Here is a 25,210-nt window from a genome sequence, read left to right as displayed (position 1 = left end):
TTGCCCCATCCGACTCTGCCAACTCAGCACCCTTCAATCGCTCCAACAAAACCTGCCTCTTCAGGGAGATCTACTGCCGAATCCTCCTCTTCCCCTACACTTTTTACCTAAACAGTCCTTACCTTATATTCATGTTATACCTACTCCTTTAGACTTTAAGCTGTCATGGGCAGGGCCCAGATATGTAGGTGCCCGTCGCTGTTCGTAACCTCACCAATTGTACAGAGATAAAGAGAAGGACATAATAAACCATCATCATACTGGAAGTGAATAGGACAACACGTATTTCTGATTTTTATTAAAAAACAAAACCCTATAATCCCAGAGTTACATTTATACAGTATTAAAATAGCCATTTCTGAATACAGATTAATTATATAGGACAAAATATCAATACAGGCTTGAAGCCCAGCATGTGTGTTAAGCTTATAGCATAAGGATGTCAGCTTTTATCCCTCCCAGCACTGCCAGCTTTCAGTCTATCTGCTCTACTAAAGCTACAATCACTTGTGTCAGGTGATCCTGAAAACCTGCAATGCTGGAGAGTCTAACGGAAGGGAGGGAAGAAGTGGTTGTTATAGAAAAGGGGGGAGTAAGGAGAGAGGGTTAGGGACACAAAGCTCAGCCCAGAATAGAGCCAGGTCACAGTTTAATAACATAACATAACATTTCTTTATAGTGTAAGTGGCTTGTTAGCCTCCCCCAAGTCCTGTGCCTGTGATAATGACTGACAGAACGGTGGGGGGAGGGGAGCTGATGTGGGCAGTCACGGACAAATAAGACTGGTAAGTAAATATCTCCAAATGAGAATGATGAAAAAATATACTGCAGCAGGAGGGCGACACAGGATCGCACATCATCTTAGCATGACATGACATTAGGTGGGTACAACGGGTAGTGTGAATGGACGGAGAATGGCCTATGACTATCTCTTTGGTAGTGGGACAAGATGGTGAGGTAGCTTATACTGATGTTATATTAGACAGGTATGTCGTAGGGATCTTCACATGTAGAGCATATGGGAGAGTCTTATAACCCCCTCATAAAACAATGGTTTGAGTATCCTACAAGGAACAACCTTTCTGACCAGGGTATTACCAGGAAGCCTGGCAACTGCAGCCAGGATGAGGGGAATGTTCAGCCTGGTATTTCCCTTGGAAACTTAAAAAAGAGACAGTAGCCTTCAATTAAAAAAAACAAAACAAAAACCAAAAACATTTCTTCACACATTGGACACAATTAATAAACAAACTTCAGATAAAAGACGGTATAGCCTATTCCTGATCTTTTGAACCTCCATGATTCATATATAAAAAAATAAATACAAACATTTAGGCATAATTCCGTCACCGCTCTTTACATGGTCATTGCTTTGTGTGTTGACAATTAGCAGAAGCATAGACTAGTACATGTAGAAAGAAACTGTACAGAATGGAATCTAGCGACACTACAGAATTAAGTGACAATTCCTAACTTTGATAAGATATTACATGTCACATTGTTAGATTTTAGTCTAAAGCAGCATATTTCATGAATTTAATCTATAAAATGACTGAATCTGTTTAACCTGTGAACAGGTATGTATATGGATATCTTTAGATGACAACAAAGAGTGATACACCTGTCTTAAATTTGTTTATAGCTATTGATAAGATATTACGTCTAATGTATGGTAAACATATTGCCCCTTCCTCTTCATGTACCTGAGAAAGGGGCAATGTGTTTACCATTAGACGTAATATCTTATCAATAGCTATAAACAAAATTAATTCCTATCCTAAACGTGGTTGCCAGCTGCTGGGTAAAATGATGGTATAAAGCAGCTTCTGGTGCTACAGGAATCCTGTGGGAACGGGGTTGTATCACAGAAGACAGGGGAGAACGGCTGACAAATATATAGTTAAACTACTTAAATTTCAAGTGATAGAGATTCTGTGGACTCAAATACTTTCTACAAACCCTAATCCATGAGAAAAGTGAGGGTCACAACTTTACAAAATATTGTACAAAGGCACTTTAGGAGGTGGTCAAACTGCTACCTCCGAACTCCAATGGCCCTTATTTCCCCTTTATTGGTCCTTACAGTGCACGGAGAACATCCATACTGGGAGGCCATCTAGGGTAATATGGAGAGTTGGGTACAGTATGTGCGAGGTCACTGCCGTGTATCGGTAGGGTCATAGCATTTTAGTGACGACTGCCTCAGGTGCCAGCATGGACGTGGGTATCCCCAATTAGGAGTGCTTTACAGACCTAACATTAACCCAGATAACACTGGTGTAGACGTCACCTGGGGCAACATCCCAGATCAATGTAACCATTTCCCTGCCCCATAGTGGTGGTGGTATCAGTCATCTGCCACGATGGACAAAGCACGCAGTTCTGCCAGTTTGGCCTCATTTTCCCTCTCTCTCTCCGCGTCCGATAGCGGCACCTCATCCACTTGCTGCGCCAGCTCTCCAAATACCCTGGACATCTCTGTGTAATACACCACCTAGTGAGGAGGAGATTCAATGCAGAACCAGTGTAAGAGTAATCTAGTGGTGTGAATGGGAATGGAAGGAATGATATAGATAAGCTTATAAAAGAGCAAGTAGTGGGCAGCACAAACCTCTGCTCGGATCAGTGACTGGAAGCTGGGCTTGAAGAAATCTATTCGACTGTTGTAAAATTTTGGCATCTCGTCCAACAGCTGGCGGTTCTTCACGTCAAAGTCTTCCCGAACAGGACGCAACTCTTCTCGGGCCTGGAGAAAAGGACACATCGACATGTGACCAACACACACATCAATGTATGGCTTGCTCACAGTTCACTGGAGTCAGTTCAGTATCACAACACTAGATGGCAGCATTTAGCATCCTATTGCTGGCTAAATATAACTGCGGAAGGATCAAACTTCTCTTACTTTCCTTAAAGATTACCCATTACCAACACGAAGGATACAGCGATTTTGGTAACCTACCAAGGGGCATATTTAATAGAGCACGATAGTGCTTTTAACGGGTCATTAAGGTCCCACAGTGTCCTCCGCAAATTTATTAAGGGGGCATCGCAGCAGATATCATGGATATCTGCTGCTTTGCATTCCTCTTCGCTTTTGGGAGCAGTCACCATTCAACAGAATGGTGACTGCTCCTGGCCGCAATCTAACAAGTCCCGAAAAAACATTTTTGATTTCTTCAATTCGGATGATGTACGCCAGCTTCACTAGGTGAAGTACAGAAAGCATTGTGTAGAATAACTACATGTGTGTACAGGGTCAATACGTCCGTAAATTGTACCCCATTTTCGTGATGCACCCTCTCTGTTACCGATGTAAAGAACACTGGGGAATTGTTACAGGAGATTATATATATATTAGAGATAGAGATAGAGATATATATATATATATATATATCTATCTATATCTCTAATATATATATATATATATATATATATATATATATATATATATATATATATATATATATATATATATATATATATATATACACACACACACACATTATATATATAATATATATATATATATATATATATATATATATATATATATATATAATGTGTGTGTGTGTGTATATATATATATATATATATATATATATATAATGTGTGTGTGTGTGTGTGTATATATATATATATATATATATATATATATATATATATATATATATATATATATATATATATATATATATATATATATACACACACACACACACACACACACATTATATATATATATATATATATATATATATATATATATATATATATATATATATATATATATATATATATATATATATACACACACACACACATATATAAATACACATACATACATACATACATACACACACAAAAATGTTTTGACAATATATTACTATTTGCTAAAATGCTTTAACCCCTTTAGTGCCCGGTATCTATAAAGATTTTGAACCATAGACGGCAAGGCCAAAAATAACATTACTGCGTCAGGTTAAAGTGGGAGTGCACCTAAGTAAATGCTCAACAGTCAAGGTACACATACTTTCTCCCAGATATACGGGTGTATGAGTTTCTGTGAAATAAAATGTACAGTACTGCCCCCCTGTGAGACATCATTAAAATATTACTTATATATTTCACATGTATAAATTTCCTCAAAGAGTTTTAACATAAAATTAGATTCTTAGGTATTGATTTGCACGTCTGCAATATTATATGTTCTTGTCGGTTTCATCAGAGATATAGAAGGTATTTCTGTACCTGTGCTGTACAAGCAGTGGATCTATGTATATAAATGTATGCAGAAATATAGTGTACATTTGGAATACACAGAGAAAGTGATGTGCCAGTGTATTATCCACAGAAGCAGAGTAAGGAATTCCCCCTGTGTGAGGGAGAGGAGACGGGGATGTAGCGGTGTGATATAGTAACTGACAGCACGCTCAGGTGTACAGCGATACAGACGGGATGTATTCTACACTATGTGCCTTAGGCATGCAATCCAACCAGGTGACACTGTGCACATAGCACACATTCCAGATATACAGTCAGAGCCTCCGACACACTCATGGTACCTGTCACAACCACACTGATACTCTGAAGATGATATTTCAGGAACTGAAAGGGAAGTAGCTGAAATAGGCTTAAAGCAGAAGTGGCAGAAAGTGAAACTGTCAGAATACGCTGGAGATGAGAATTAGTAAGTGATGACATTGTGAAACTGCATTGTGACATGCTGGTCTATATATACCTCCACACAAACCTTTATTCACAACACAGACACCACCATAAAGAGGAACTGCAGGTCACCATCTATCACCCACAACCCCAGTGCCCGGTTATTTACTACCATCCTGCCAACCACCAAACCCTCACCTGGTGTAACTTAGCGATCACAGCGCCCGTTCTCTCCTTCTCCTCGTATTTCTCCACCTTTGACTGAAGCCTCTTATAATCCTGCAGAGTCTGCTCCCTGCGCTTCACCGCCATGTTCAGAGAGGGGAAGACGCTGCTGTACCTGTGTGTGATAAATACCATGTACACAATGTATATTACACAGCCTGCTCCCAACCGACCATGATCAGAGAGGGGAAGACGCTGCTGTACCTGTGTGTGATAAATAGCATGTACACAATGTATAATATGACACAGCCTGCTCCCTACCGCCATGTTCAGAGAGGGGAAGACGCTGCTGTACCTGTGTGTGATAAATACCATGTACACAGTGTATAATATGACACAGCCTGCTCCCTACCGACCATGATCAGAGAGGGGAAGACGCTGCTGTACCTGTGTGTGATAAATACCATGTACACAATGTATAATATGACACAGCCTGCTCCCTACCGCCATGTTCAGAGAGGGGAAGACACTGCTGTACCTGTGTGTGATAAATACCATGTACACAATGTATAATATGACACAGTCTGCTCCCTACCGACCATGATCAGAGAGGGGAAGACGCTGCTGTACCTGTGTGTGATAAATACCATGTACACAATGTATAATATGACACAGCCTGCTCCCTACTGTCATGTTCAGAGAGGGGAAGACGCTGCTGTACCTGTGTGTGATAAATACCATGTACACAGTGTATAATATTACACAGCCTGCTCCCTACCGACCATGTTCAGAGAGGGGAAGACGCTGCTGTACCTGTGTGTGATAAATACCATGTACAGAGTGTATAATATGACACAGCCTGCTCCCTACCGCCATGATCAGAGAGGGGAAGACGCTGCTGTACCTGTGTGTGATAAATACCATGTACACAATGTATAATATGACACAGCCTGCTCCCTACCGACCATGTTCAGAGAGGGGAAGACGCTGCTGTACCTGTGTGTGATAAATACCATGTACACAATGTATAATATGACACAGCCTGCTCCCTACCGACCATGTTCAGAGAGGGGAAGACGCTGCTGTACCTGTGTGTGATAAATACCATGTACACAATGTATAATATGACACAGCCTGCTCCCTACCGACCATGTTCAGAGAGGAGAAGACGCTGCTGTACCTGTGTGTGATAAATACCATGTACACAGTGTATAATATGACACAGCCTGCTCCCTACCGCCATGATCAGAGAGGGGAAGACGCTGCTGTACCTGTGTGTGATAAATACCATGTACACAGTGTATAATATTACACAGCCTGCTCCCTACCGACCATGATCAGAGAGGGGAACACAATACCATAACGGTGCGAGATATATACACCACAAAATATATTCTAGAGCTTGCCCCCTATGCTTTACCACAATGTTGAGGAGCATGCTGCTATACCTGTGCGTGGCATGAAATATTTTCTTTTGGAGAGTGGCAGGTATACAATTTGGTTTGCCACAATATAAACTTGATTACATAATATATGCAAGGTGCTAATCCTGTGTGTGCTACCATCATGCCTGTAGAATGTATGTGGTGGTATCAGATGACCTAATCCATGAAACACAGCTCACAACAAAAGAAAGCTATGATCGTTCACTAATAAACACATATTCAAGCCTAAACTAATAAAATAAGTACAAAAACACTACTGCACACATAACTATACATTTCACACACACATTCCTCACCTCTTCAAAGGATCCATCACTGTTTTCTGAATTTGGTTCACCTGGAATAAAGGACACATATTTCAATAAATGGCTCAGTGTTATGGGATATTGTCATATGTACTCAGCACATCAAAATATACCAAGGTCATTCATTAACTAAACCTGGTACCCGAGCTGATCCAATCTGAGAGGCATGATACCTACACACCTCACCATAACATACGGTTCCCTGTAGCCAGACATGTGAGGGACCAAGAGGCAGCGTTTAGTGTCTCTACACACAGGAATTCTGAATGGATATTTTTACATTGCTGGTTGCTGCACAGGAAGCTCAATGCAGTATCACTGAATATGTCTGTGGAAGGCTAGGGAACCAAACGGCATAGATATCAGGGGGCCGACAGGATAAGACCCAGATCAGGTTTCTATTTCTACAGATACTTGGAGCCATTTGTACCTTTTCCTGATTGAAGGCATCCATCCGCTTCATAGCCGTGTCCAGTGCAGTCACCATTACCAAGAAATCTGGGTCTGGGTCACACAAGGGATTCCCTAGCAGGTCTGAGGAGATCCTGACAGCCGACTTAGACATTGCTGGTGGGGAATTAACAAAATAAAATTAATAGATTGTTGAGAATAAAGTAAAAGAGAATTTCAACCCCACTCCCAATTTCGTAAACGGGGGGAAAAACCCAGATACCTAAATCTGCCTCTATACTTTTCTTCATATCTTTTTGCAGCTTTTTAGTCTGGTCTTCCAACCTGAGAAGGGGAAAGATGGAGGTTGTGATGTGGAGAGGATGAGGACATAGGCTGAGGTAAGAGGTATGGGGATAAAGCAGGAATCATGCAGAAGATCACACTGCTGTCATTGTTATATTGCTGAAACAGGCTAAGGATCGGATGGGAGCTGAATAGGAAAGACAGGGGAGAAATCACTTACTGCTGCAGCTTGCCATATTCTCGCTCAAAGTCTCTCTCTACCTGAAAACAGAGAAGACACGTGAGTGTCTCATTGTGGAGGGATAGGAAAATGGAACATGATCACAGTCAGCAAACACAAAAGTCAGAACAACTTCTAGGGGGAACAAAACTAGATTTTATTCTAAAGAGGTGTTTGATTAGAGTCCGAGCATTTCATCCTGATCATGTCTATGTCTCCCCATTATGAAGGAAGTGTCTCAGAGCAGCAGGAGGAGAGGCTGATCCTGTGGGAAGCCATGGCCGGTTCACTCCTGTGACTGGGTAAGGACGGGGCTGTGTGTGACTGGGGCAGTGTCAGGATGTGAAGCAGCAGGGTCCTCCAGCAGCACATAGTAGGGTCTTGAAGCTCCTGTCAAACTGGCTTCAAACACACCTATATGTGTAACAAAGTTACAAACATTCCAAATTGTTTTTTTATTGTTTGTACTGTAGTTTTAGCATGAGAAAAGTAAACTGAAAGCAAATCTCTTTATTGTGTAAAGAAATAGATTTTAGTTCTATGCTTTTGGGACTATTTGATACCATGCCTAATGAAAGCTTGTACATAATAAAGTGTCAAAATAATTCCAGTTTTTTCCAGCTTTCATCAATGGTTATTAACAAAGTACAATGCTTTGTACTATTGAAAGTATTAATATCTACTTAAAAATTTAGAAAATCCCAGCCACAAAGCTTACTACAGGTACAGGTCTGCTATACAGGAGGTCTGCACACTGTAGGCGATGTAACGCTGTGTTACTTTTACACTGTAGGAGATGTGTTCTATGAATGCTGGAGACAGGTACAGGTCTGTGCTCAGAGTATACAGAAGGTCTGCACACTGTAGGCGATGTAACGCTGTGTTACTCTCACACTGTAGGAGATGTGTTCTATGAATGCTGGAGACAGGTACAGGTCTGCTATACAGGAGGTCTGCACACTGTAGGAGATGTGTTCTATGAATGCTGGAGACAGGTACAGGTCTGCTATACAGGAGGTCTGCACACTGTAGGAGATGTGTTCTATGAATGCTGGAGACAGGTACAGGTCTGCTATACAGGAGGTCTGCACACTGTAGGAGATGTGTTCTATGAATTCTGGAGACAGGTACAGGTCCGCTATACAGGAGGTCTGCACACTGTAGGAGATGTATCGCTGTGTTACTCTCACAATGCAGGAGATGTGCTCTATGAATGCTGGAGACAGGTACAGGTCCGCTATACAGGATGTCTGCACACTGTAGGCGATGTAACGCTGTGTTACTCTCACACTGTAGGAGATGTGCTCTATGAATGCTGGAGACAGGTATAGGTCCGCTATACAGGAGGTCTGCACACTGTAGGAGATGTGTTCTATGAATTCTGGAGACAGGTACAGGTCCGCTATACAGAAGGGTCTGCACACTGTAGGCGATGTATCGCTGTTACTCTCACAATGCAGGAGATGTGCTCTATGAATGCTGGAGACAGGTACAGGTCCGCTATACAGGAGGTCTGCACACTGTAGGCGATGTAACGCTGTGTTACTCTCACACTGTAGGAGATGTGCTCTATGAATGCTGGAGACAGGTATAGGTCCGCTATACAGGAGGTCTGCACACTGTAGGAGATGTGCTCTATGAATGCTGGAGACAGGTACATTAAAGAGATGGTTAAGGGTTCGGTCACACAATGTCTGAAAGGCGCTTTCTGGGCTTGGTATAATATGAACAAGGGGGTCAATTCTGAAGCCTGGCACAGTATCAATATGCTGTGCCCTCAGTGTGGTAAAAACACACCATATGCAAAGCGCACGTCAACAGAACATTGAAGAAAAAAAAAACCAAAAAAAAAACACGACAAAGTAAATAATGCTCCCCAACACATCTGCCCTATCACAGCGCCAATTCCATTTAAGACATCCCCCTTAATAATAGCACCCAGCCCCCATCGGAAAGGGAATGTTGGGAGGTCCAACTCCCTTTGTCCACACTTAAGGTTACAGCTGCTATCTGACCAACTCATATGAAACTGGTCCCTGCTGGTCATTTTTCTGCCCCGTATTCCAAATGTGTTTATTTTCTGATTTCAGGACGTATTTTAAAATGTCCACATGTATCCAGTTTTTCAGTACATCAAGTCCTATGGTCAGACTATTACAAGAACAACATACATAAGAGTACCGTAAAGGCTGGATTAAAAAAAAAAAAAAAAAAAAAGCAGCAAGAACAATATTTATAGATACATGCTAATTTGTCAGAACCTTATCAGAATGGAAGATATAGAAGACCGGGCTATATAAGGAAGATTGGGATAAGGTTGTGATCCTGGGGGGTGGATATTTTCCTACACACAGCAGACTTCCTGTCAGTAATCTCACTGAAGGACACGGCCTCCTTTAGGGACTGATAACAGAGTAAAAGCTTGATCACAACAAAAGCATATACAATGGCCATGACATTTATAGTTCTGGCAAGGTATGAGACATGTATATTTGTGGATATTATTGGCAGTCCTTGTGCTTTCTAGGTTATTCAGGTACATATGACGTTACACTAAACTTGTCATAGATATTTGTGAATGCTGAAAGATGCACTTTTATAGCATCTCCACATTTATGTCACAGCGAGATCCTCTTTGTGTACTAACAGGGCGATTTGTAAATAATCATTTTCCATGACCCTGTACTTCCTCCTACCTCTCCCAGTCACTGGTGGAAAGCAGAACACAGGGGTGATAAGTGCTTTCAGAAGAACGACCTAATCTCCCGGCTCCATGAGGTCATCGCTGCTCCCGCCCCCTCTCCGGCAGAAGACTAGGTGGAATTTATGCTAACCATGTGGGTGCAGAGGTATACAGTCATACACAATGGAGGCTTTGTGAAATATGGGAGCAGAATCCCAAAACACACACATCATCAGCTACCCACACAACATAGCAGGCAGAATACACTCAGTCTTGGGCTGACAAACCAAGGCGAAAGCTAAAATACAAGTGGGCTTATATGAGAGAGCTACTAGCGACATTAAAAATAAACGTTTCAGGAACTTATCAGAAGTCATTATGTGAGAAAGGTTCTTTTCTATGCACAGGTCTAGCGGCTCTTTATAATGAGTCGCTTAAAATAGAAGTCATAGCTGTATACAACAGAGCTACTTATAACATCACACATACAGACATACAAGTTCCCACACCATTCTACCTCAGCTGAAGCCTATTACTCTGTTATAAGATATTTTCTGTAGAAGGTGGCTAAACACTGCCAGATCTGCAGTGAGATTGGACAATTGGAGATCAAGCTGCTCGGCCTAAGCATCAAACATATGGATTTCATCCAATTTGGTCATTTATGTGTGTGGCCAAACTGGGATTACTGAGGAATATATTCCGCCACAACAATAACATCCTCATCTCTTCACTTCTGATAAAGTCCTGACACTTCTACATCTACAGTCATGTCCAACAGTTTTGAGAATGACACAAAATTTTTCACAAAATCTGCTTCCTCGGTTTTTATTATGGCAATTTGCATATTTCAAAGTCCCTCTTTGCCATGACAATGAACTTAATCCCAAAAACAATATTTCCACTGTATTTCAGCCCCGCCACAAAAGGACCAGCTGACATCAGGTCAGTGATTCTCTCGCTAACACAGGTGAGAGTGTTGATCAGGACAAGGCTGGAGATCACTCTGCTATGCTGATTTAGTTAGAATAACAGACTGGAAGCTTTAAAAGGAGGGTGGTTTTTGAAATCATTGTTCTTTCTCTGTTAACCATGGTTACCTGCCAGGAAACACATACAGTTATCATTGCTTTTCACAAACAGGGCTTCACAGGCAAGGATATTGCTGGTAGTAAGACTGCACCAAAATCAACCATTTATTGGATCATCAAGAACTTCAAGGAGAGAGGTTCAATCGTTGTGAACAAGGCTTCAGGGCAGCCAAAAACGTCCAGCAAGCGCCAGGACGGTCTCCTAAAGTTGATTCAGCTGCGGGATCGGGGCACCACCAGTGCAGAGCTTGCTCAGAAATGGCAGCAGGCAGGTGTGAGTGCATCTGCACACACAGTGAGGTGAAGACTTTTGAAAGATTGCTGTCAAGAAGGCCAGCAAAGAAGCCACTTCTCTCCAAAAATACCCATCAGGGACAGACCGATATTCTGCAAAAGGTACAGGGATTGGACTGCTGAGGACTGGGGTAAAGTCATTTTCTCTGATGAATCCTCTTTCAGATTGTTTGGGGCATCTGGAAAAATGCTTGTTTGGAGAAGGAAAGGTCAGCGCTACCATCAGTCCTGTGTCATGCCAACAGTAAAGCATCCTGAGACCATTCATGTGTGGGGTAGCTTCTCAGTCAAGGGAGTGGGCTCACTCACGGTTTTGACTAAGAACACAGCCATGAATAAAGAATGGTACAAAAACATCCACCAAGAGCAACTTCTCCCAACCATCCAAGAACAGTTTGGAGATGAACAATGCCTTTTCCAGCATGATGGAGCATCTTGCCATAAGGCAAAAGTGATAACTAAGTGGCTCAGGGATCAACATCAAAACTTTGGGTCCATGGCCAGGAAACTTCCCAGACCTTAATCCCACTGAGAAGTTGTAGTGAATCCTCCAGAGGCGGGTGGACAAACAAAAACCCACAAATTTTGACAAACTCCAAGCATTGATTAGGCAAGAATTGGCGGACATCAGTCAGTATGTGGCCCAGAAGTTGATTGACAGCCTGCCAGGGCGAGTTGCAGAGGTCTTCAAAAAGAGGGGTCAACACTGCAAATATTGACTCGTAGCATAAACTTAATGTAATTGTCAATAAAAGCCTTTGAGGCTTATGAAATGTTTCTAATTTTACTTCAGTATAACATAGCAACATCTGACAAAAAACACTGAAGCAGCAAACTTTGTGAAAACCAACACTTGTGTCATTCTCAAAACTTTTGGCCATGACTGTATATCTGTGAATGTAGCTATTAATAGGCCTATTATATAATCCAACTTGTATTGTAGGTTTAGTGGTCCTCTAATTTTGTTCATCTAGACAGAGGTGCAACCACCGATATTAACACTCAGTATCTCACCACTCATTACATAGCAAGATGGTCGACATAGCGTGACAATTTTTTGCTTTTATATGTTAAAACACCACATAAACTTTGCTTGGACTGTGAGACAGACATTTAAAGCAACGTGGCAGTTTCCACGAAACAACTTATTACAGATAGCCCTTCTTACATCGAAAGCAGAATACAATAGTACACTTCACACCCACTGCAATATTTCAAAAGCTTTATTACCAGTTTAGTTCCACTTTAACAGAAGCAAAAACCATTAACCGGACAGTTATACACCAACATGGCCACTTTCTGGCACATCAGAGACTTACTGTTTTCGAGACAATCTGCTTTTTTGGCCCAGCTTTGAAGGGGTTCCTGGAAGATAAAGAAATACCTGTATATAGTAATATATCTATAAGAGAAATAAAATGTTGCATATGTTTTTGCATGAAGAGTTAAACACTATCTACGCCAGAACAAGTCGGTATTTATATATGCATACAAAAATACACATTGTGTATAATTCCATTGCACTCCACTGTTTACACACAAAAGTGAATATTAATAAAAGTGGAAATGGAGAATGGAAACGCAAGACAAGCAACAAGGGGTAAAAAGAGGAAGATAACAGACTGAGAAGCTATAATTAAACCACGCGCTTCTTTTTTTATTCGTATTGTACATTTCAAGTGGAACAGACCAGTTTGGGTTTCCCTGAGCTCACGTCTGCTTACTTACCGATTTACATATACAGCAGGACAGACGTAACAGAAATATCAAGCCATACTCATTGGAACATCTATAAACAGTTCTTAAAGTGATATGAAACTGAATAGACTGAAAACACCTGTAGTGAAGCTGCATGTAAGACTCAGGCTTTTAATCATACCGTAGAAAGTGACACCTAATCAAATGATACATTATGTAAATGAGGGAAGGTGTGGGCTGAACAGACTAAGGTCATGTGATCATTCATGCCCCTCCCAGTACTGGGCTCTCATTTATATGGTAAATATAAAAACCCAGTCATTTTACATTTATAGTTTTCTGTAGTGGTCTGTAGGTAGCAGGTCACTTTAAAGGTGCTCGAGTTTAAGACAATTATGCATAGTTTTCACAGCCCCAGTTTTTGCAGACAGTCCAGAGACAAAAGATGGGTGTAAACTACCGGAAAAGAAGAAGTGCAGCCTTATGTGGAGAGACTAATATTATGTTATCATTCAGTGGGAGTTTGCTGTATGGTGGGTAGAAGGACTGGGCCTGACTTATCCTAATTTTCCAAATGGGAATGCGAGGTATGCAATGAGCAAGTTGAGAAGACAGACTCAGTCTCCCTTTCTCCTGACCACACCCCAAATTACATTACACCATATAGGACAGTACAGTGGCCTAGTGGTTAGCACTTCTGCCTCACAGCGCTGGGGTCACAAGTTCAATTACGACCATGGCCTTATCTGTGAGGAGTTTGTATGTTCTTCCTGTGTTTGTGTGGGTTTCCTCCCACACTCCAATAACATACTGGTAGGTTAATTGGCTGCTATCAAAATTGACCCTAGTCTCTCTCTCTCTTTGTGTGTGTGTGTGTGTGTGTGTGTGAGTATATTAGGGAATTTAGACTGTAAGCACCAATGGGGCAGGGACTGATGTGAGCGAGTTCTCTGTACAGCGCTGCGGCATCAGTGGCGCTATATAAATAAATGATGATGATGATGATAGGTAGCTAGATAAGGCGGTACAACACAAATATAACTATACACCCATACAATAGATTACTACAAAATGTGTGTCTTTCAAATGTGTGTAGTGGAAAGAATATCCCATGATAACCGCAAGATGGAAAAAGATCTACAGGATGCTACTGCTAAAAGGGCCATGTAATTATGATTCAATTTACAAATGATAACAAATGACAGGCGAGACAGTAGCACAGTGGATAGCATTGCTGCCTCAAAGTACTGCGGTCATGAATTCAATTTCAAAGAGGGAGCTGTGGAGATTGTATGTGTCCCCATGTTTGTGCGGGCTTCTACCCGGTGCTACAGACCACCACCACAGTCCAAAGACATACATGGTAGGTTAATTGGCTTCTAATTAAAATTGACCCAAGTCTGCCTGTGTGCGAGATAGGGAATTCAGACTAAGCTCCAATGGATCAGAGGCTGACGTTACTGATCACTGTTCAGCGCTGTGTAATGTGAGAGCACTATAAGATTAAACAGTAATAATATCCTATTAGTTATTTTCTAATCAATACCAGTACATAAGGAATTGCAGACAGGTAAGAAAATGACCATGACAGATAACATGTATACTGCGCATGCCAACTGGGGAGAATCATGATGTACTGTGCAGCGATAAAGCATATTCCACAATGAGGAAAGTCTCTGCTTTGGCCAACTTTTTACACCTAAATCAGGTAAAGGATGAATTGCTGCTAACAGACCTTTATTGCTTAAAGTCATTAAGAAAATGCCCAACAGCTCCGATGACCCTCAATGTATGTCTTCAGCATGTTTAGAGCAGGTACAGGAATGAATAAAATGCTTTCACTTGTAGTTCTGCAGGGGCGTCACGGGTCTTACTATGCTGTGTAAGCAGCTCCTGACAGGTCCCCTGTGTACATGAAGCTACCGGCAGGCCAAACACTTCCGATCACTTTATTCCTGGCTTCTTCTCCCCCTCCTTCCGCCTGTGCCCACAAGCCATACAATTATGGGCAGGTAATCACTGGCTGTGGCCTGGACTCCTTCCTGTTTATTGTTACAGCACAGGAGGACACCAACCACGTCACTCGCAGAAAAGTCACAAATAACACCCCACTTTTCTTCACATCGTTCCTTGCACCCCGTAACCAGCACAAAAACACAGGAACACCTTCTATTAACCCTTGTCCTACCAGACAGCTGGAAAGCATTGCTCCAACAAGCTGTAATATCCAGATAAGAGTGGATACAATAGTGCGACTTACAATGAGTACACTTCCACATCACACATCTGGATGTACTCCCATGTGTTTCATGAGTCTTCAGGCTCTGTGCTGACTCATTACTCAGCCTTGCATATGAATAGAAGTATTGCTTCACCAGCCTCCCTTGCATTATAATTTACTAATGCCTTAAAAACCAAAATCTATTCTTATCCACTAATGTCAACAAAATGTGCACATTTAACCCGCATACTACATTAATGTTATGAAAAACATTTTTTTTCAGCCAGCCTTTATAATGACCATGAGATCACACCATCATGTGATTACTTGACAGCGACAGAGTTCCACAATTCCTGTGTCCAGTACATGGTATATAATGGACTTAGCCTAGCTGGGATGTTTAAAGGGATATTATTCTAAAAACAAAGTATAATATTTATCTAAACAAAAAGTTCCATTGTCTTCTATCAGTACCCATAAATCATTGCTGTTTGTGTAGGCTGCCTACACTGAAACCTCTCAACATTTAGAATCCCAAACGCAGGACAAATAAGCCCCATTCTGATTCCGCCCAAACTCCACCCACAACTGGGCAAATTGGGGTGAAAAGCCAACAACTTTTCTGTGAAGCCCCGCCCCCTTTGAGGACCACAAATCGCGATCTCCTTCCAAAATAGGGACAGATGGCAGGTATGCACTGTACGTTTTCTGCTGTGAAAGTGAGCACAAGAAGCCAGTTATACAAAAGTGCAGGGGACCCCCTGGCATTGTCTGCTAGTTGGTGGGTAGGAGGGTTGGCTGAAAAATACATTTTAGGTGGAGTTGTCCTTAGGTGGTCGTACACAGTCAGATCTGGTTGTTCCAACAGATAACAAATCTGCCAGATAGCTGCCTGTTGGGTGATCAGGCTGTCTGGTCAGTTCAATGGGACTTTTGAATATGAATGGTAGGTCTATTTGGCTGATCACAACATACATGCCAAACGGATTTACAGTGGATCAGATCAGAGGATCAGATGGGACATGATGGTTGTCAGATTAGCTAGAGAATTTACTTGGTTTTGATCAAATTAGACCATCATCATCTATGTGTATTTGGCCAGCTTTAGAGTAAAAACTACAGAAAATACAACTCTTTGCAAATGAGCAGACTAGAGGTAGAGATACAGAGAGCAATGAGGAGTCTGTAAGGCAATGGGAAAGTGTGAGCATTATTTAATAACTTAATCTATTTATATACCGCCACCATACTCTGCAGAGGTGAGAGGGCCCCCTGGCAGAATGATCATACTAAACTGTCCTTCCTCCAATTTATCTTCATATGTAACACTTATGTTTGCATTTTATTAAACATTTGTTGATCAGCGTTACCTGGTCAGAAGGGAATCTCTTTACAGCTTGTAGTTCAAATAAATTTATCACCAAGTACTGCAGTATGCAACATGCTCGAATACGTCACCAACAGGCAAACCGTTGAGAAAAACATATAAAGGCCAGCACAAATATCAAGTTTTGTCTTGGATGTGCTGCGTGTCATGAACACCCATGTAAGCTAATGGGATCAGGCAGCAACTGCCCATAGGAAACAATGACCATTATAGGTGGTTTGGTTGACAATAATGGATAAAATAGGTAACCCTACCACAAATGAAAGAAAAAAAATCAGGACTTGCAAATGCAAGAGAGTGCCAAGTGGCTGCAATATTGCTTATTATTGGACAGATGAAAATAGATTGGACTGTCGGCATAATCACATAGAAAAGTTGCAGAAAATGAAGCCAGTCTTACATCCAAATTACGGAGAGGCAATCTAGAGCTATTCACTGTATCGTATTGTTATTATCTTTATTATATCATTAATGGTTAATGACACATTGATGTATGCATGAACCAGAATGCCCATTACACAGTCCTTACATGCATACATACGTGTGGAACACATTATCTATAAACATGAGATTTGCTCACCTTGGGTAACCAGTGTACAGTTATAGCAGGCAGGAAGGGGAGTGAGAAGAGCAGCAGAAGGATAGGAAGAGCTGCGGGTGCCAGGAACAGACTGAGGTCTAACCACTAATGACCGCTTCTAACCTCAGCGAGACTCCATACTATAGTGTGAGTCTGGCAGAGTACTACATGTGTAAGTTATGTGCTTCTATTGCTGCTCACTGCTCTTACATAGGGACAGTAAATAGATCTGAATCTAGGAGACTTACTGAGGTTAGTGGGTACTGATCACACGTGTTCGGAGATACTCAGTATAATTATACAACAAAGCCAGTTCATTACTAGTATGTACAGACTATATTATACCTTTCATTATCAGTATATAATATCCAGGTGATATTTATCTATAAATGCCTGGGATAATAATATTTGTATAAATGGTAGGCTCCACTATCATCACTTCATGATGTATTAAACATATACTCCCCTACTGAAAATTATAAAAGATATAGGAAGTCACCTTTGATTCTTGTATAATTTACAGTAAGGAGTGCATTATTCCATCAATAGAGATAGCTAGTCTGGTAATTACAGGTTTATTCAGTTTCTCTGCATCATTATACAGTGCAGCGTGACCGTTATCAGTGTATAGAGATACTCAGCATCATTATACAGTGCAGCGTGATCGTTATCAGTGTATAGAGATACTCAGCATCATTATTCAGTGCAGCGTGATCGTTATCAGTGTATAGAGATACTCAGCATTATTATACAGTGCAGCGTGTTCATTATCAGTGTATAGAGATACTCAGCATCATTATACAGTGCAGCGTGTTCATTATCAGTGTATAGAGATACTCAGCATCATTATACAGTGCAGCGTGATCATTGTCAGTGTACAGAGATACTCAGCATCATTATACAGTGCAGTGTGATCATTATCAGTGTATAGAGATACTCAGCATCATTATACAGTGCAGCGTGATCGTTATCAGTGTATAGAGATACTCAGCATCATTATTCAGTGCAGCGTGATCATTATCAGTGTATAGAGATACTCAGCATCATTATACAGTGCACCGTGATCATTATCAGTGTATAGAGATACTCAGCATCATTATACAGTACAGCATGCATATTAGTAGTATATAGTGATATCGTTATACAGAGAAGCATTATTGGTGTAAAGAAAAAAACTGTGCAGCATGTTCACAATCAGAGCATAGGATCACTGATCACATAGCCAGTATATTATAATGGTGTTGAAATTAGTGGCATCGTTATATAGTACAGCCCAATCAATCATTCATTTGCTGCAGATGTTAGGAGTTACATGCTCTCACTTAAAATAAAAAGCAATAGATCAGACGACCCTATACATCCGTCCTTTGTCAGAAACACAGTGCTCATATGTGTCCTAGTACAACCCTGACAACTGAGTGCCAGACTCTCGTTACCCACAATAAGACCAGGTCACACAAGATAGATAATCATACCACAATCTCAGCTCCCACCCTCCCTCACCAAACTTTATTTCCCCACCAACGGGATGTGCCAGAGTTCTGGCACCGGGGGTTCTCTGGCAGCAGAGGATAATTAAAAAGAAAAAATAATTATAAAAAAAAAACAACTAGATATGCACATGGCAACCAGCTCTCCGGCAGCCAATGGGATGGCAGCAGTGGCTGGACCGGTTTTTGGAGGCTGGCTATGCATTGGTATATTTAGAAGGCCTGACTCACAGCTTGTTTACAGTACAGATCTCCAGATGGACTCGTGGAAAGCACAATCCACTGCAGGGAAAATATACAGATATATTACTGCTTTTTAACATCTCAAGAGAAAGGCTCAGTTAACCCCCTGCTTTCTCTCGCACTTGCCATGTTTTTTGGAGTTAAACTGCCTTGGTTACACTAATCTCATACACTCTAACTCGAGCTCTATGTGTTAACCTTAGTTACATTCCTGGACTATGCCACAAGCCCAGCTAGCTAAGAACTTGGATGTAAGACAAGTGTCACTCCGCGGTCAGTGTGGTCCAGCCAGTCATTATTCACCATCTGTCTGTCACTGACTGGCTCACCTAAGCAGGGATAAAAGGTTATGCCCGATAGAGATTCTCAATAAACATCACCCTGACTCCAAAACACAGGGCAGGGAGACGTGCTGAGCAAACACAGAATACAACAGTTTAATAAGTGGACCCATACAGTTTCTCTACAGAAACGCTTGGCATTGTAAAATAGTGCAATCTGTTCACTGTGCTAAGAAGAATGTACCAGGTTGTATAACCAAATCAACATATAGATAATCTGTTCACTTTACAGCACACAGCGATCAACATAGAAACTCCAATCCACCTGTACCTTTATGAGAAAGCAGCCTACTGGATTTTCTAGAAAACACTCTACTGAATGTATAACGGGGACTGGCACCAAACACGTGTAAAAGTTGGGTCATTTGGGGTGAGGGGTGATGCCTCCCCCCCCCCACCATGCACTGAAGAGGAAATATAAGGGGCACTCCTACAGCTAGAGCCCACACTTGGTTATGAAATCCCTGAACATCCCCTCATCAGTTAGAGTGAACATGGTTTACTCCCCACTACCATTCTAACATGCTAATCTATATTCTTGATGTATGAACAGGCACAAGCCCCCAAAAAAAGCAGGCACATGAAGGCCCAAAATGACAGATTTAGCTTTTAAATACAACAGAAGACTTGTTTCAGGAAGAAGAGTCTCCTCAAAACTGAAAAAAAGTGATCTACAGCCTCCTGGGCCTTCCATCAAACAAACAATGCTAAAAACAATCAATTTCTTTGTGCATCACAAGACCGTTCTGGACATGACAGAGAAACTAAATGACTTCACTGGAAAGTTGCAGAGCGCTGCAGGAGCAGTAAAACGGGCGAGGCTTCCAGTTTGCGGTCAGGCGCAGAACAAACTGGGGTACCTATGTGGAGGGATGGAGGGCCTTGCAGTGGAAATCACTGGAAAATCAGGTGGTGTAGAAATACAAATAGAAAATATTCCAGAAGCCATCGCACTGCACGACTCTGAACCTCACCTTACATACGTGTTTTTCTTCCCTGCCATTGTAGACTCCGAGCTACACGTGGATAGTACACACAGAGCTCTCCAACCATAGACCCCGGACTTGGATCCACCAAATTATGGTATCTTACCTATGCACACATCCAAATATAAATAGTGTATTTTCATGGCCTAATGTCACAACAATTGTTTGAAAACACCACCGAGCGGCTTTTTCTGAAGAACCAAGAACTCAACAACTATAGTTTATAAATCTCTCTTGTCCCCACCAGACCTACTCCAGGATTGATATGCTACCTTACAGTTCACCAACATAGTGCATACATATAAACATACCCGGCCAGACAATCCCCTACCTACAATCTCACTTAACTTGGGAGACTGAACAAAATGGAAAATCCCAAATTATAAGTTACTGACACTGTACAAGACTACTTATAAACCATTAGGTCAGACACCACCATGGCAGTGGAAGTTTGGGTGGCTTAGGAATGGGTAATTAGAGGCTGGATCATTATACCACTTTCATACTGCTGCCCTGGCAATATCCCGGGTTTTTCATGCCGGGTTTTTGCCGGGGCTCGGAGCGTCCCAGCTCAGAAACACCATTCATACTGCACCTCGGACCCGGGAATTTCCCGGGTTGACCCCATTCATACCGCACAAGTCTGTGCCCTGGCAATTTGTGGGAGTCATCACCAGAGCAGTTTTCATTGGCTGAAAAATGGTGATTTCATTGAAAGGTGACTGGTTTTTTGACGCATAAAGATGATGCAAAAGTGGGTGGTGATTGTTTACCACATTACTTTTCATCATGGCCGACGACTCACCTTTGTGTAGCCCAGAGTTCATGTTTACTAGTGTGTTTTTGCTGTTTTATGCAGCAAATGAGAGTTTGCTGCAGCTGCTGACACTGTGCACTCTTGCACAGTCCCAGTTCAGGAGGAGGAAGGCGAAGTTTATGGCACAACAGAAGAAAACTCGGTGTCTGTATATGCGCAGGAGGAGAGCTTTTCTCAGGGCCAGCATTGCCTCAATTTTGAGATTCAGTGCTGCCAGGAACCGAACCATGCGTGCCAGAGAGTGTAGCCACGGAGAAGCTTTCTGGTCTACTGTGGAAGCGTTTGAGGAACAACAGTGGATGCAACACTTCAGAATGTCACGTGGGACATTTAACTATGTGCTGGACCTTATTACCCCAGCACTTTCCAGGAAGGCCACTAACTTTGGGAAACCTATTCCACCATGTAGGCGCCTTTCTATTGTGTTGTGGTGGTATGCTACCCCTGGAGAATACCGGACAATCTTCTGCTTGTTTGGAGTGGGGATATCCACGGTGTGCACTCTAGTGCATGAAGTCACCACGGCATTGGTGGAAGCCCTGTATCATCGCTTCATCTCCTTACTGCAAGGTCAGCGCCTGGATGATACAATTGCAGGATTCCTGAAGCGTGGGTTTCCACAGTGTGCTGGAGCCATAGACGGGACACACATCCCCATCATTGCCCCCACAGACAACCATGCGGATTACTACAACCGCAAAGGCTGGCATTCCATCATTCTGCAGGCTGTGGTTGACCACAACTATTGGTAAGCATTTTTTATGTTTTTTTTTTTATGTGACTGTGCCATGTGTAATGCGTATTGTAAAACATTGCTATATGTATTTTTTTATGTTAGTTTCACAGATGTTTTCATTGGCTGGCCTGGACGTCCCCATGACGCCAGAGTTCTAGCAAATTCAGACCTTTACCAAATTGCTGAGGAAAGACAAGATGGCTGGCTGTTCCCTAGAGAGGTAAATATCGGTGTAATGTTGTATCATGTTTTTGTAATTGAAGCTTATATACTATTGTTTGCTATCAATATTGTATGAATTTACTGCCCCTTTTTATATATAGATGTACCACTTGCAAAATGCATTTTCACCATATAGTACCAAGTGTACTGCGTTATGTGACCAATATTTTAAACATGGCGACGTGAAACTGCATGTTTTTATTTACAGAAATCTATGTTTGTTGATGGTGTGGAGATAGCGGTACACATCATTGGGGATGCTGCTTACCCTTTGAGGCGCTGGCTGATGAAGGGGTTCACTCAGCAACCTCACCTGTCTCAGGAACAGATCCGTTTTACACATACCCTCAGCTCGGCTCGGATGGTGGCGGAAAATGCTTTTGGGCGCTTGAAAGGACGTTGGCGCTGTCTATTGAAGCGCAATGACATTGACACCAAGCTTGTGCCCCACGTGGTTGCTGCTTGCTGTATTTTACATAACATTTGCGAAATACAAAAAGAGCAATTTCTACCTGAGTGGAATGTGCAGGAATCTGAAATGCCAGTGCTGTCAGTGGACTCCAGTACTTTTGAAGGAGAGCGCACCAATACCTCTGCTGAACTTATTAGGACCACCCTCACTGCCAATTTGACCTCACTTGTTTGAATGTACCACACAAATGTAAAAGTAAAAAAAAAATGTTTATTTCACATATTGTATTTTGTTTTGTACATATTTCCTCATATGTCTTCACAAAAATATAAAATGACACAATACAAAAGTGCTTACTTGCATGTAGAAAAAAATAAATAAATATATACACAAGTAGTAAACAGAAGACACAAATGTGCCCAAACAGTAAGTGCAAATTTGCTTTTCACGTAATATGTGAAGCCAACGGCGTGTTTCCAGATCACACGTAACATACATGATAACAATTAACTGTTAAACATTTGTCCATAAAACATGATTATTACAATTGCCGATATTGTGGCATTTCTGGTTGTGGAGTGGTTTGGTTACCAGGTGGGTATTCTATGTTGGGGTTACCCATAGGTTGAGCATGTTGTATATTCTGTACCGGGTTTGGAGGGTTATTGTTGCCTAACATGGGTTGCCCCCGCTGGTACATAGGATAATGTCCGTCATAATAGTAAGGACTTGGAGGAGGTGCCTGCACCCGTGAGAGGAGTCTGTCCATGAATTCCATCATACAGTCACGATTTTCGCGTAACACGCGTTCCTGCATGTTCATGATTTGCATGAGGAAAGAGTCCTGGAGATCCCGCTCATTGTCCATGAAACACCGCAGTTGTGTATTCTCGTGTTCCCTCATGGTGCTGTCCATCTCCCGCAGTTGATCCATCATGACAGTTGTCATTGTTTTAGTTGCTTGCTTCATTTTGTTGGGCCTTTTGCGTTTTTTAGGAACGTTGTAAACTGTACGTAGAAAAAAACACAGTAAAACATACATTAGAATATATAATGTGGCAGAACAAAAAAGCAGTGTTGTAAGCTGATATGTGCTTGAGGCCTCCTCCCTCTTGCCCAGTAGTTTTGCACTGCAACATATGCGTGTTAATGTTTTAATACTTTGGAGTGTATTATATTTGTCTTTTGGGCTTTTTGTTTATATAGTTCTCTTTTTTAAGTTATGTAGATATATTGGTATTTGGTTTGCATTTATGTTGATATACTTCTTTTTTTGCCAGTTATGTTCAAATATATATATATTTTTTTTTAAAGTTATGTACGGTAGATATATTTATTGGTATTTGGCTTGCATTTCTGTTGATATAGTTCTCTGTTTTTGGCAGTTATGTTTATACAGTTATTTTTTTTTTTGCCAATTATGTAGATATATTGGTATGTATATATAGTTGGTTATTATGTGAGATTATTAAAGATACTTACTGTTGGAGCGTAAACTGGGACCTGGCGTAGACTTTGACACCGGCACTGGTTCTGGCTGCGTTTCTTGCGAAGTATCTGTAACGACTTGCGCAGCAGGGAATGGCTGTGAATCGTTCAGTTCGTCCCAAGAAATGTTGGTGTCATCTGTTGTGGCAGAGCACTCCAGTTCTGGGGTGTCTTCAATAGAATCTTCTATTATTACCGTTGCGGCCTCGCTTGTCTGTGTGCTCCTTGGTCGTGTTGGTATAGCCGCATCCACATTGCTAGAAGATGACAGTGCAATTGGATTTGTCAGAGGAGAATGTCCAAAGACCATATTGCACTGGTCATAAAAGGGCCAGTCCATTCTTTCAGCGCCACTTTTGCGCCTGTTGTGGTCATGGACTTTAGTATACTGCTTCCTCAGGGACTTCAATTTGTTCAGGACTTGTTGCTGTGTCCTCTTTATGCCACGTTGTGCGAGTATTTTGGCGATGTTGTAGTACACTGTGGCATCCTTCACAGTCCCAGTCACTTGCCTTCTAATTTCTTCCTCCCCTCTGACATTCAGCAGCTCACGCACCTCTTCCTCCATCCAGTGTGTCATAATTGCTGTTAATACACACTTTTTCAGTGAAATAAAAGCAATTTTCTCCAACAAACTCCGATTCTGCTTCAGCTTGATCTGCACTCCACCATTTCTCCTAAACTCCTTCTCGAATCTTCCACGGGCTCCCACCAATGACATCATCCACCAGAGACAGGCAGACAGCCAATCAGCTTGTTTTCTGTGCAACCCGGGTTGAAAAATCCGGGTTGCACCATTCATAGTGCAGGCAACCCGGGCCCGGCCCGGGAATTACCCCTCGATAAATCCCGGGTTGAAGACCCGGGTTTTTAGACCCGGGATTTTTGACTTGTACCATTCATACTGCACCAAGACCCGGGTCGTTTGAGCTCGCCCCGGCAAAAACCCGAGATTTTGGTGCAGTATGAATGGGGTATTAGCTGTGCCACAAGAAAGCTCAGGCTAAAATTATGAATAACTT

At 41.8% G+C, this 25,210-nt stretch overlaps 1 protein-coding gene across 2 annotated transcripts in view; it reads right to left on the bottom strand.

The window, feature by feature from the left end:
* Positions 1-267: 267 nt before the first annotated feature.
* Positions 268-25,210, bottom strand: part of BIN3 (bridging integrator 3) — a 33,735-nt gene continuing 8,792 nt past the window's right edge. Inside the window, exons 2-10 of one of the 2 annotated variants that reach the window (XR_012691197.1) lie at positions 12,887-12,932; positions 7,500-7,540; positions 7,257-7,318; positions 7,014-7,150; positions 6,575-6,615; positions 4,867-5,008; positions 2,612-2,746; positions 1,736-2,494; positions 268-1,687 (exon numbers count right to left, since the gene is read on the bottom strand). Coding sequence is in view for 1 of the 2 variants with exons in the window: in XM_075207105.1 (XP_075063206.1) it covers positions 2,348-2,494; positions 2,612-2,746; positions 4,867-5,008; positions 6,575-6,615; positions 7,014-7,150; positions 7,257-7,318; positions 7,500-7,540; positions 12,887-12,932 (751 nt within the window). In the remaining variant the exon portion in view is untranslated. Of the gene's footprint in view, positions 2,495-2,611; positions 2,747-4,866; positions 5,009-6,574; positions 6,616-7,013; positions 7,151-7,256; positions 7,319-7,499; positions 7,541-12,886; positions 12,933-25,210 lie in introns of both variants that reach the window. The other variant, XM_075207105.1, reaches the window with a different exon arrangement.

The sequence above is a fragment of the Mixophyes fleayi genome, chromosome 4 (assembly GCF_038048845.1).
Source record: "Mixophyes fleayi isolate aMixFle1 chromosome 4, aMixFle1.hap1, whole genome shotgun sequence".
Classification (NCBI taxonomy): Eukaryota; Metazoa; Chordata; class Amphibia; order Anura; family Limnodynastidae; genus Mixophyes; species Mixophyes fleayi.
Note: the sequence above shows the minus strand (reverse complement) of the source record. Positions and strands in the feature narration are given on the sequence as shown.